Consider the following 13077-nt stretch of genomic DNA (forward strand, 5'->3'; position numbering starts at 1 on the left):
ACTGGCAGGCTCTCTGAGCCCTGTTTGCCATCCCTGGTGGCCATGGTGGGCATCCCTGGTGGTCATGGGTGGGCATCCCTGGTGGCTCTAGTGGCACCCCCTCCCCCCAAGGCTGCACTGGTAATCAATCATCTGATTACCAGCACAGACCCCCCCTGTGATCAGTGAGTAATTAGAAATACTCACTGATCACCCCGGCTGCAGAATCGATCCTCTCCTCTTCTCCTCACTGACAGGATCTGTCAGGAGGAGAAGAGATCGAAGCCGTTACAACGGCTGTATTAACATTACATGACGGCTGTGATTGGACACAGCCGTCATGTGATCAGGAGGGCCAATCACAGGGCCCTCCTGCCGAGTCTTGTTGCTCTGTGTCCTAGGGACACAGGCACATCGAGATTGTGCCGCTGAGCGTGCCCGCGGCGGCGCAATCTCTCTCCTTCTGAAGGACGTTCCGGAACGTCCATTCAGAAGGACGAGACTCCCACCCGGCCGTATATCTACAATGGCCCGGGTGGGAGGTGGTTAAAGAGGTTGTAAACCCATAAAAAAAAATTTTTTTCTTGCAACCTGAAAGAGAAACACATAATGAGCTAGTATGCATCGCATACTAGCTCATTATGAAATACTTACCATAGAACGAGCCCCCGCCGTGCCGCCCGTTTACCTGTATGACGGGCGACATGTCCAGTCGCCTGTCTTCTGGGATCGCGGCATCCGGCCATCTGATTGGCCGGAGCCGCGGTGACGTCACTCCCGCGCGGGAGCCGACGGTCTCGGCACGGGGCTCTGAAGGAACGACACCAGCGGCCGTTCCTTCAGAGCGAATGCGCCAGTGACGTCACTGGCTGCATGTAAGGTAAATATCTCCTACACGGTACATGTTTAGGAGATATTTACAGTACCTATAGGTAAGCCTTATCATAGGCTTACCTATAGGTACAACTTGCAGAGGAGGGTTTACTTCCTCTTTAAGCCACCAAATTCACAAAAAACGTGAGTTTATCAGCTGCAGTGTGCATAAGGCATAACACGTCGAACCCTGAAATGGTCTCTGTGCAATCCTCTTACTCTGTCTGGAGTCACGCATGAACTCAGCTGTCATTCCCTCAGTGAGCTCTCCCCTGCCACAACAAAGATGGCGGCAAGAGTCCCCCGTGCGACTCTCCTGGCCAAGCATGCGCACTAAGGAGGGCCGGGGCTGGAATACAAGATGGCGGCCCCGGCGGGGAAGGAGAGGCGGAGGCGGGATAGCAGCGAACGGACAGGAGTCTGTGACGGAGATTGCCTCGGCCCCCAGGTGAGGCTCCCGGGGCGTCCCACGCTCTGACACCAGCACCGTCCGGCGCCGCAAACCCCCGAGCACCCGCAGAGCCCGGCCCGAGCGGCCAGCGCGCCCCCAACACCCCGAAAAATCACCGCAAAGCTCCCTCCCCCCTCCGAGCCGCCAGCGCAGCCCTCAGCGCCATCTTGGAACCGCCCGGGGAGCGCGCTCAATGTGGCGCGAGCACGATAAGAAAAAGGCGGCTGGCTGCCTGAGCGCGCCAAAAATGTGAGGGAAGCGGAGAATAATCCCAATTACAAGAAAAGACGAATAAATAAAATATGCCCAGCTTGGGGCGGCGTATGTAGCTTCACAGGCGGACATGGCTGTGTGTGCTTTGGTTTTGTGGAGCGATGGGGGTGCGCTTACTTACATCACATACCCAGTCGGGCACCTATAGAGCTCCATGGCCGCCTGTTTACATCTCCGTGTTCACCTCACGGTTTAGGCGGGAAGACGGGGCGCCGTGAGGTGATCACTGAGATACTACTACTGCTGCTGGAGGTGGCCGCGTTTGTCAATATACGCAGCATTGTGTGCATGGAGGAGTGGCCTGTGCCTGTATGGCTGGAGCCCCATATATTATTATTAATATGTGCCCGGACCGTCATGGAGCCCGCCTAATTACAAATCCTCAATCACCGTTCTGTCCTTATACTCCACTATGAATTACTCTCCACACACCCCCATCTCCGTCCCTTCCTCCTACTATGAATTACACTCCGTTGCATCATTTGAAATCCGAGGCTGAGCCATTGAATTAGGCTGCTGATCAGGAAAACATTTGCATGTCATGTGTAGATCACAAACATCTCTAAATAATAAAAATGGAAATAATATATGCATTATTAATAAAAAAAAAAAAAAAATCAGTCATATGATAATCCTTATGTCATACGAGGTCACCTCACATGCAAAATTATATCATCGCTTCTGACTGTCACTCATTTGGAGAGAGATAGTTCCTTGCTCAGACTTCCCCCTATAGAATTTCTGTCCCTAAAGGCTCGTACACTCTATAAGAAAATTGGGCAAACCTTTTCGTACAAAGAATTTTTGGTACAATTTTCGTATAGTGTGTACAGATGTTTCAGAATGTTCTTACGAAAATTCTCAAAGGGACAAACTCCAAAATTTTTCTCGTACATGAAAAAACGAACGAATTTAGTTTTTTGTACAAGAAAAATCAGAAAAGAAAGACTGCGCATGATCAGAAACAATAAACAACAAAAAAGCATTTGTCGTACAAGAATTTTCATACACATTTTTGTACAAAAATTCTTTCATCGGTTCCAATTTGCTGTGAAACAATGAGGAAAATCGAACAATTGTTTTCCCAATTTTCTTATAGTATGTACCCCACTTTATTCTTCTTCAGATGTCCCTCATTTGGAAGCCTGTCAGTATTGCGCCGCATTTGGAGAGACCGTCTCTCGCTTTTCCTCAGATGTCCTGTGTTTTATGAGAGACTGTCCCTCGTATCTTTCTCAGATGGTCTTCATTTGGAAAGACTCTCCCTCATTTCTTCTCAAAGTCCTTCATTTGGAGAGACTATCTCTCATTATTTTTCGGATCTTCTACATTTAGTGCCGGTTCACACTGAAGCGGCACGACTTCGGGGGCGACCTGTAAGTCGCGTGCAGCGCGACTTCGGCGCGACTTGCACGGGATGCATAAAATGAATGTCTATGTAAGTCGCTCCAGGTCGCCCCGAAATAGTACAGGACCCTTTTTCTAAGTGTCGCTCCTATTAGAACCGTTCCTGTACTACTCTATGGACCGCGACGGTGCACGACTTGTCAGGCTGACCAAGTCGCCTGACAAGTCGTACTAGTGTGAATGGAGACTAAGACAGACTTTCCCTTGTTCCACCTCAGATGTCTCTCATTTGGCGAAACATATCCCTCATTCCACCTCAGAAGTCCCTTGTGTCTCTCGTTACTCCTCAAATGTCCTTCATTTGAAGAGACTGTCTTTTGTTCCTCCTCAGATGTCCCTCATTTGGTGGGATATGTTTCTAATTCCTCCTCAGATGGCCCTTGTGTCCCACATTGCTCCTCAAATTTCCTTCATTTGGAGAGACTGTCCCTTGTTCCACCTCAGTTGTCCCATTTTTAGCGAAACTGTACCTTGTTCCTCCTCACATGTCCCTCGTTTGGAGAGACTGTCCCTTGTATCCCACAATACTGTTCAGATGTCCTTCATTTGGAGAGACTGCCCCTTGTTCCACCTCAGATGTCCCTCAGTTAGAGAGACTGTCCCTCATTCATCTTTAGATGTCTCTTATGTTCCTCATTCTTCCTCATATGTTCTTATTTGGAGAGACTGTCCCTCGTTCCCACTTAGATGTTCCTCCTTAGACGTCCTTCATTCAGAGAGACTGTCGCTTATGTCAACTCAGATGTCCCTCATTAGGAGAGACATGTCTCTCACTCCTCCTCAGAAGTCCTTCAGTTTTAGTCTTCCTTTTGTTCCCTCTCACATCTCCCTGATGTCCCTCATTCCTCCTCAGATGTCCCTGCATTAAGGAGAGACTGTCCCTGATTCTTCCTCAGATGTCTCTCGTGTTCTTCATTCTTCCCCAGATGTCCCTCATTTAGAAAGGCTCTACCTTGTTCCCCCTCAGATGTCCTTCATTTGGAGAGACTCCCTCCTGTTCCACCTCAGATGTCCTTCATTTGGAAAGACTGTCTCTTGTTCTACTTCAAATGTCCCTCATTTGGAGAAACTCTCCCTTGTTCCACCTCAGTTTTCTCTCAGTTGGAGAGACTCTCCCTTGTTCCACCTCAGTTTTCTCTCATTTGGAGAGACCGTCCCTCATTCCTACCAAGATGTCCCTTATTTGGAGAGATTGTCCCTCATTGCTCCTCAGATGTCCCTCTTATAGCAATGGTTTAGCGATCTGTATGAAAAACAATGTACTAATTAACTGAAGAATTATTTATATTGCATTAAACTTTATATCTGTACTTCTGGTTATTGCACTGGTTATTTTTAAATTCTAATGTAATTTTAATTCTAAATTAGTGGTGAGAAATGTCCTGTGGGTTTCAGGCTGGATTTACATGACCTTCCATTGCATTTAGGATAGGTTTACACTTGAGTGTCGGCTTTCTCAGGGATTTTAGAAGTATTTTTAAATTGTTTTTTTTTTTTTACAACAGAAGTCAAAATACACAATGTTCCATGCACATTCCAGCGTATCGAACTGCAGTATGTTCCATTTCCACCCAGCGCACATCACCAAAACAGAACCTATTAGAAGCAATGGATTTTGACTTGTTATTGCACTGGGCCTACCTTGAGCAGCGCAGCTCAATGCACATGGTGCGAATATGCCCAAAGTATTTATTACTGTGCTTTGATTAGTTGTGGTCTGGCTGACTTTTAGGCTGCTTTCTCACTAATACAACTTGTCAGGCGACTTGCCAGCCTGACAAGTCGCGGTCCGTTGTGTGGTACGGGAACCGTTCTAATAGGAGCGACACAAGTCGCTCCAACTTAGAAAAAGGTTCCTGTACTACTTCGGGGCGACTTGCATAGACATTCATTCTGTGAAGTCTGTGCAAGTCGTGCCGAAGTCGCGCTGCACGCAACTTTACAGGTCGCCCCCGAAGTCGTGCCGCTTCAGTGTGAATGCAGTGTTAGGCTGCTTTCACACTTGGAGTATTTCAAGCGCTTTTGTGTTAAAATAAAGCACCTGAAAAGCTCAAGAAAAATGCTTCCCTTTCAAATTAATACATGGTTTCACACTGGGACAGTGCGCTTTTGTTGCGGTGAAGAAAATCCTGTTTGCAGCATCTTTGGAGCACCAAAAATGCTCCTGTCCATTGAAATGAATGGAAACCACCTCAAAAACGCCCCCACTAAGCATTTTTGGTGCAGTTTTTGAGTCACATGTCCTTTAAAAGCTGAACCACAAATGTTGCAAAAACACTCCATTAACTGACAGTGCCCGACTCTGCGCCCATGGAGAACTGAGCGATCAGCAATCTTATCGCTCAGTTCTCAGTCTTAGAGCTAGCGGGGGGACAGTTGCAGCATCTGACTAATTCTGCATCCGCCTAGGTAAATATGATTTCTAATAAAAAAATTCCAATACTTCTCTTTTAACCACTTGCCGACAAATCATGTATTTCTGTACATCATTTTTCTCAAGTAGTTGTACCGGGATAATGGTAGGCTTTCTTGTAACTGATGCGGCTCGCCCGGCTCTCCCGTCCCACCGGGAGACCTGAGCAACCAGCTGGCACGTCCCCTGACTGGCCAGGGACCCGATCAAAGCCAGAATCTGGAAGAAGTGACATCATGACGTCACTTTTGGTTAACCTGGCAGCCAACGGCACCAGTTTGAAAAAATCCAAAGTATTTAAAAACTCTGATCTTGACGTTTTGAATACTTTCAAGTGCAAGTTTTAGACCCCAGATCTCTCAACAAAGAGTATCTGTCACTGCCTATTACTGTCACCAGGTATGTTTCATTCCTTGTGACAGCAATAAAAGTGATTTTTTTTTTTTTAAAGGAATAGTGTTAAAAAAATAAATACATTTTAAAGCGCCCCATCCCTCCGTGCTCACCCGCCAAAACACTTACGTAAGTAAATGTAAACAGTGATCAAACCAAATGTAAGGTATCGCCACCATGCCAGAGCAATAATTTTAGTGCAAGACCTCCTCTGTAACTCTAAACAGGTATCCAATAAAATTTTTTAAAGCATCACCTATAAAAAATTTTTAAGTACACTACTAAATACATTTTTCATATTCAAAGCAAACACCCATCCATCCTTGTCTCCATGCTTCATTGTGAACCAAGACTATTGGAAACATTTTGGCTTGTTATTGCTATAGGTCTGGGTTGAACAATGAAGCCCAACACACATGGGGTCTAGTTAAAGAGGTTGTAAACCTCAGAATTTTTTTTTAAAAACGAACACCTGAAAGACAAACACATAATGAGCTAGTATGCATCGCATACTAGCTCATTATGAAATACTTACCTTAGAACGAAGTGCCGACCGCTCACCTTTCTCATGGGTGACATGTTGTGTCGCCCTTCTTCCGGGTTTGCGGCATCTGATTGGCTGGAGCCGCGATGACGTCACTCCTGCACATGCGTGGGAGCCAAAGCCACGGCACGGGGCTCTGAAGGAACGGCAGGAGCGGCCGTTCCTTCAGAGCGCATGAGCCAGTGATGTCACTGGCTGCATGCAAAGTAAATATCTCCTAGACGGTGCAAGTTTAGGAGATATTTACAGTACCTATAGGTAAGCCTTAATATAGACTTACCTATAGGTACAAGTTGCAGAGGAGGGTTTACTTCTGCTTTAAGAAAAAAAATTTGCTGTGTGAAGGTTTTAGCATTTGTGCAAAAGTCACAAATAATCCCTGTAAAGTTTGTAATATGTCTGAAATATCAGTTTCAGCTTCTTGCCTTTCGCAGGGCGAATGTAACATTCCCTAACATTCGTTTCTAAGAAAAAATAACCTTAAAGTGTTCACCTTTTCAGAAAAAAACAAAAATGTGAAGTAACACTGTACACCCACCGTGCCCAAAATTGACATTTCACACATATTACAAACATTACGGGTGTTATTTGTGACTGATTCTTGAATGCTGAGGCATTCGCACTGCAAATTGGTTAATATATACCTCATTGTGTGAATGGGTCCTTAAAGTGGTTGTAAAGGCACAAGGTTTTTTTTACCTCTTTGCATGAAGGTAAAAAACCTTCTGTGTGAAGCAGCCCCCCCCCCAATACTTACTTGAGCCCCCTCTGAATCCAGCAATGTCCACGGGCCTTGGCTCTCCAGGGACTCACACTCCTGATTGGCTTTTGGCAATCATGCGATGGAGGCTGCGGCCCCATGTGTGAATGGACACAGCTGTGGCTCAGAAGTGGGCCTGCTTGGGGGCCCCCATAGCAAGCTGCCTGCTGTGGGGGGGCACCTGCCAGGAGGGAGGGGCCAGGAGCGCCAGCTAGGGACCTGAAAAGAGGCAGATTGTGGCTGCCCTGTGCAAAACCATCACACAGAGCAGGTAAGAGCCGATTCACATAGGCACAACCCGACTTTGCCGGGCGTCCTGTGAAGTCGCGGTGCGCAGCTCGCACCGCGACCTCGGAGCGGCATGCACGGACTTTATATCATTGAAGTCAATGCAGGTCGCTAAAGTAGCTCAGGACCCTTTTTCTAAGTCGGAGCGACTTGTGTCGCTCCTATTAGAACGGGTCCTGTGCTAATCTATGGCAGGCGACCTGGTCGCCTGACAAGTCGCCCCAGTGTGAACCGGCTCTTAGCATGTCATGTTTGTTATTTTAAAATAAACAAAGCCAAAGTTTTAGTAAGGCCTCTTTCACACGGAGCAGACCGATCCGGCACTTTTTTATTTTTTTTTACGGACACGGATGACACTTGTTTCATCCGGTCCGTATATCCACATATCATCCCATCCGTTTGCGGATGATATACGGACATAATGTATGTCTATGGGATTGAGCATGTCAGCGGATGACACCGCTGATATCCGATTTTGCGTCCTTTCCGTTTTTTAAACGGAAGAAAAATAGGGTTCTGTTCCGTTCCAAAAAACAACTGAAAGGACGCAAATCAGATGTCAGCGAATGGTCATCCGCTGACATCCGCAATCCCATTGACATGCATTATGTCCGTATATCACCCGCAAACGGATGGGGTGATATACGGACATACAGAACGCCCATGTGAAAGAGGCCTAACACTTTAATATTCTGTGCTGGAGGTGTCTCTTTCTTATCTCAGAAAGTTTACAGCTATGTATCACCGTCCTATTCTTATACTCTATTACTTTATATTACACGCCATTGCATCATTTGAAAAGAGAAGCTGGGCCATTAAATTAGGTTGCTAACCAGTAAATGTTTGCATGCATGGCATTAAGGCTTTCTGCAAAGTATAGATCACAAACATTGGTAAATAAAAAAAATTAACATATCTAATGCATTCATTCATATCATATTACCATGATATGTTAATTCTTATACAATACAAGGTCATATCACATGCCAGGTATTATCATTGCTTCCAACCATCGCTCATTTGGAGAGTCTATCCCTAGTATCTCTTCATATGTCCCTCATTTTTCTCTGGTGTAGAGTTCTGTATGAATAAACATACTAACAAATGTAATATTTAAATATGTTTTAGGCTCCATGTACACGGGACGCTGGAAATGGCCGTTTAGGAGCAGTTGGGCGTTTTTTTCAGAAGCCCCTAAACCCATCTACATTTTATCTTATCTGTCCATGTACACATGGTCGTTTACAGTCATTTGCAGGCAGTTGCGTTCAGGGACTGTTTTTAGAATGCAATTATTTGCGTTCGAACGTGTGTTTCCCGGCGTTTCAAACGCACAAACGCGTTTAGCGTTCGCGTTTTTCCATTTTAAAGGGGAATCATTTTTTTGATCTCTAGGAACGCTTCTAAACGCAAACGCCCGCAAACGCTGCTGAACGCCCGCTAAACGCGGGTACAAACGCGACCGAACGGACGTTTCAAACGTCCTAAAAATTCCAGCATTCAAAGGGACTTTTAACAACGTCCCGTGTACATGGAGCCTTAAGCTCACCACACGTTACAACCTGATTGTATTATCTCCTTTAGATCTACCAACAAATATGTAGTGCAAGGTCCTGCCCGATTGGTTACAAATTTATAGGTTAGGTAGGCCATCTAGTACATAATTTTGATTGATCTGAAGTTGGTTGGTTGAAATATAATGTGTATGGCAAACCTTAATGAATAGGCCTGTTCCATGTTATTTATTTTATACAAGATCATAAAGAATCCATCCCCATAGCCTATTTATAATCAAATCCCTCATTCCCTAATTCTTCGAATATCCCCTTTCATATCTGATACAGAAATCTGTATGAACAAAGGTATAATTTAATTGCAGTTTGCACTAAAATTTTTATCCATCCTAGTGATCACTTTTACGCTTTCATTTAGGAAGTTTGCGGATGTTGATTTTACTAGGAGGCTTAAGCTAATGGTTGGAAGAGGCCTTTCTAAACCAGTTTAACGAAAGAGGTCCTTCTGACCAGTTTCACGAAAGAGAGGTCCTTCTGACCAGTTTCACGAAAGAGAGGTCCTTCTGACCGGTTTCACGAAAGAGAGGTCTTTCTGACCGGTTTCGCGAAAGAGAGGTCTTTCCGACCGGTTTCGCGAAAGAGAGGTCTTTCCGACCGGTTTCGCGAAAGAGAGGTCTTTCCGACCGGTTTCGCAAAAGAGAGGTCTTTCCGACCGGTTTCGCAAAACCGAAAAAAAATATATATTTTTATCAAGTCTGGCCAAAAATGAACTTTAGTCTATTCATGTTTAACAATCTTTACCCAACATACAGTATCTCACAAAAGTGAGTACACCCCTCACATTTTTCTAAATATATCTTTTCATGTGACAACACTGAAGAAATTACACTTTGCTACAATGTAAAGTAGTGAGTGTACAGCTTGTAAAACTGTGTAAGCTTGCTGTCCATTTCAAATAACTCAACACACAGCCATTAATGTTTAAACCGCTGGCAACAAATCTTAGTACACCCCTAAGTGAAAATGTCCAAATTGGGCTAAAAGTGTCAATATTTTGTGTGGCCACCATTATTTTCCAGCACTGCCTTAACCCTCTTGGCCACTAAAGTCCTCTTCCACTCCTCCATGATGACATCATGTAGCTGGTGGATGTTAGAGACCTTGCGCTCCTCCACCTTCTATTTGAGGATGCTCCACAGATGCTCAATAGGGTTTAGGTCTGGAGACATGCTTGGTCAGTCCATCACCTTTACTCTCAGCTTCTTTAGCAAGATAGTGGTCATCTTGGAGGTGTGTTTGGGGTCATTATCATGTTGGAATACTGCCTTGCGGCCAGTATCTAAAGGGAGGGGATCATGCTCTGCTTCAGTATGTCACTGTACATGTTGGCATTCATGGTTCTCTCAATCAACTGTAGCTCCCCAGCGCCTGCAGCACTCATGCAGCCCCAGACCAAGACACTTCCACCACCATGCTTGACTGTAGGCAAGACACACTTTTCTTTATACTCCTCACCTGGTTACTGCCACACCATCTGAACCAAATAAGTCTATCTTGGTCTCATCAGACCACAGGACATGGTTCCAGTAATCCATATTCTTAGTCTGCTTGTCTTCAGCAAACTGTTTGCGGGCTTTCTTATGCATCATCTTTAGAAGAGGCTTCCTTCTGGGAGGACAGCACTGACAGGCTGACCCCCCACCCCTTCAACCTCTGCAGCAAAGCTGGCAGCACTCATACGTCTATTTCCCAAAGACAATCTCTGGATATGGCACTGAGCACGTGCACTCAACTTCTTTAGTCGACCATGGCGAGGCCTGTTCTGAGTGGAACCTGTCCTGTTAAAACTACTGTACAGGCTTGGCCACCATGCTGCAGCTCAGTTTCAGGGTCTTGGCAATCCTCTTATAGCCTAGGCCAGGGATCCTCAAACTACGGCCCTCCAGCTGTTGTGGAACTACACATCCCAAGAGGCAATGTAAAACTCTGACATTCACAGACCAGTATGAGAGTGAGAGCGATAACACCAAATTTAACACACCTGCTCCCCATTCACACCTGAGACCTTGTAACACTAACGAGTCACATAACACTGGGGAGGGAAAATGGCTAATTGGGCCCAATTTGGACATTATCACTTAGGGGTGTACTCATTTTTGTTGCCAGCAGTTCAGACATTAATGGCGGTGTTTTGAGTTATTTTGAAGGGACCTCAAATTTACACTGTTATACAAACTGTACACTCACGACTTTACATTGTAGAAATTTACACTGTTATACAAACTGTACACTCACGACTTTACATTGTAGAAATGTGACATTTCTTCAGTGTTGTCACATGAAAAGATATAATAAAATATTTACAAAAATGTGAGGGGTGTGCTCACTTTTGTGAGATACTGTACATGTTTGCAGGCTTATTTTTATAGCAAAGAAGTGTGCATAAACATATAGAAACCAAACGGACCAACTCATCTTTTCCATATAAGTAAAACAAAGTTGTTAGGTTGCCATAGGTTAGTGCATATTATCATGGTAGTTTTTTCTACCTATTACACTTGCCTACCTGCTCAGTGCCCTTTAGCATCTTCTAAGCTACAAAGGGTCATCTTATGTTTGATTTCTCATCAGGGAGAAGCTGAATAAGCTGCACGTTTCCAACCTGCTCAGTTAACTTTTTATTTGTGTGTATCCTAAGTTTAATTTTTTTAAACTTTTTATACATATGCTTAGATTTTTACACAGTTTTAAGAGAATAACACGTGGACTCCGTTGCTACATTACCTTGGGACACTTTAAATGTTATTTATGAGATATAAAAAATTGAATGACGAACAACCCTAAAGCGATGTTCAGTAAAATTGAATGACGAACAACCCTAAAGCGATGTTCAGTAAAGCAGCTAATTTATTTAAATTGTCACACATTACTCATAAAATATGACTTTCATCTTCTGAGAGTGTGTTACAGCAGCACGATAAATAAGGAGTGATATCTGATTGAAATGTTTGTAGTACATAATTAGAGAATGTTCTACTTAACAATAGGTAGGCGTACCTTTTAATTAAAGTACATGTCATTTTCTGAAAATTATATATTGCTGTATAGCCTTTACATGTCAAATCAATATGCTTGGTAACTGAAACAATTTATATATATATATATATATATATATATATATATATATATATATATATATATAATGTTGAGCATATTGAGCAGGTTAAGTATTTGTTTTACATTTACTGGTATATTTTTTACAGTTTCAAAGAATCAACAAATGTAACCACTTGCTTACAAGGGCCAATTCTAACACTTCTCGCATATATGTATAAATCTGTGTTTTTTGCTAAAAATTAGTGTGTGTGTGTGTGTGTGTGTGTGTGTGTGTGTGTGTGTGTGTGTGTGTGTGTGTGTGTGTGTGTGTGTGTGTGTGTGTGTGTGTGTGTGTGTGTGTGTGTGTGTGTGTGTGTGTGTGTGTGTGTGTGTGTGTGTGTGTGTGTGTGTGTGTGTGTGTGTGTGTGTGTGTGTGTGTGTGTGTGTGTGTGTGTGTGTGTGTGTGTGTGTGTGTGTGTGTGTGTGTGTGTGTGTGTGTGTGTGTGTGTGTGTGTGTGTGTGTGTGTGTGTGTGTGTGTGTGTGTGTGTGTGTGTGTGTGTGTGTGTGTGTGTGTGTGTGTGTGTGTGTGTGTGTGTGTGTGTGTGTGTGTGTGTGTGTGTGTGTGTGTGTGTGTGTGTGTGTGTGTGTGTGTGTGTGTGTGTGTGTGTGTGTGTGTGTGTGTGTGTGTGTGTGTGTGTGTGTGTGTGTGTGTGTGTGTGTGTGTGTGTGTGTGTGTGTGTGTGTGTGTGTGTGTGTGTGTGTGTGTCAATCATTGCAACTTTATTTTTATCGAATGCATTATTTGCAGGGCGATTTTACCCAATTTTTTAAATAACACATGAAAGATGATGTTACGCCGAGCAAATAGATATCCACCATATCATGGTTTAAATTGCGCACCCTTGTAGAATGGCGCCAAACTACATTACCTAAACATCTCCATACGCTACGCTTTAAAATTTTCTACAGGTTACCAGTTTAGAGTTACAGATTAGATCTAAAATTATTGCTCTTGCTCTGACATTCGTGAGGGTACCTCACATGTGTGGTTTCATGGTTTATGCTTGCGTGACCTATCTATGCAT

General features: G+C 44.2%; 1 protein-coding gene across 2 annotated transcripts in view; it reads left to right on the forward strand.

The window, feature by feature from the left end:
- Nucleotides 1-1194: 1194 nt before the first annotated feature.
- PCIF1 (phosphorylated CTD interacting factor 1) overlaps nt 1195-13077 on the forward strand; it is a 102424-nt gene continuing 90541 nt past the window's right edge. Inside the window, exon 1 of one of the 2 annotated variants that reach the window (XM_082271695.1) lies at nt 1195-1300. Coding sequence is in view for 1 of the 2 variants with exons in the window: in XM_082271696.1 (XP_082127822.1) it covers nt 1214-1300 (87 nt within the window). In the remaining variant the exon portion in view is untranslated. The remainder of the gene's footprint in view (nt 1301-13077) is intronic. The other variant, XM_082271696.1, reaches the window with a different exon arrangement.

This window comes from Pelophylax lessonae (assembly GCF_965119305.1).
Source record: "Pelophylax lessonae genome assembly, chromosome: 11".
In the NCBI taxonomy this organism is placed as follows: domain Eukaryota; kingdom Metazoa; phylum Chordata; class Amphibia; order Anura; family Ranidae; genus Pelophylax; species Pelophylax lessonae.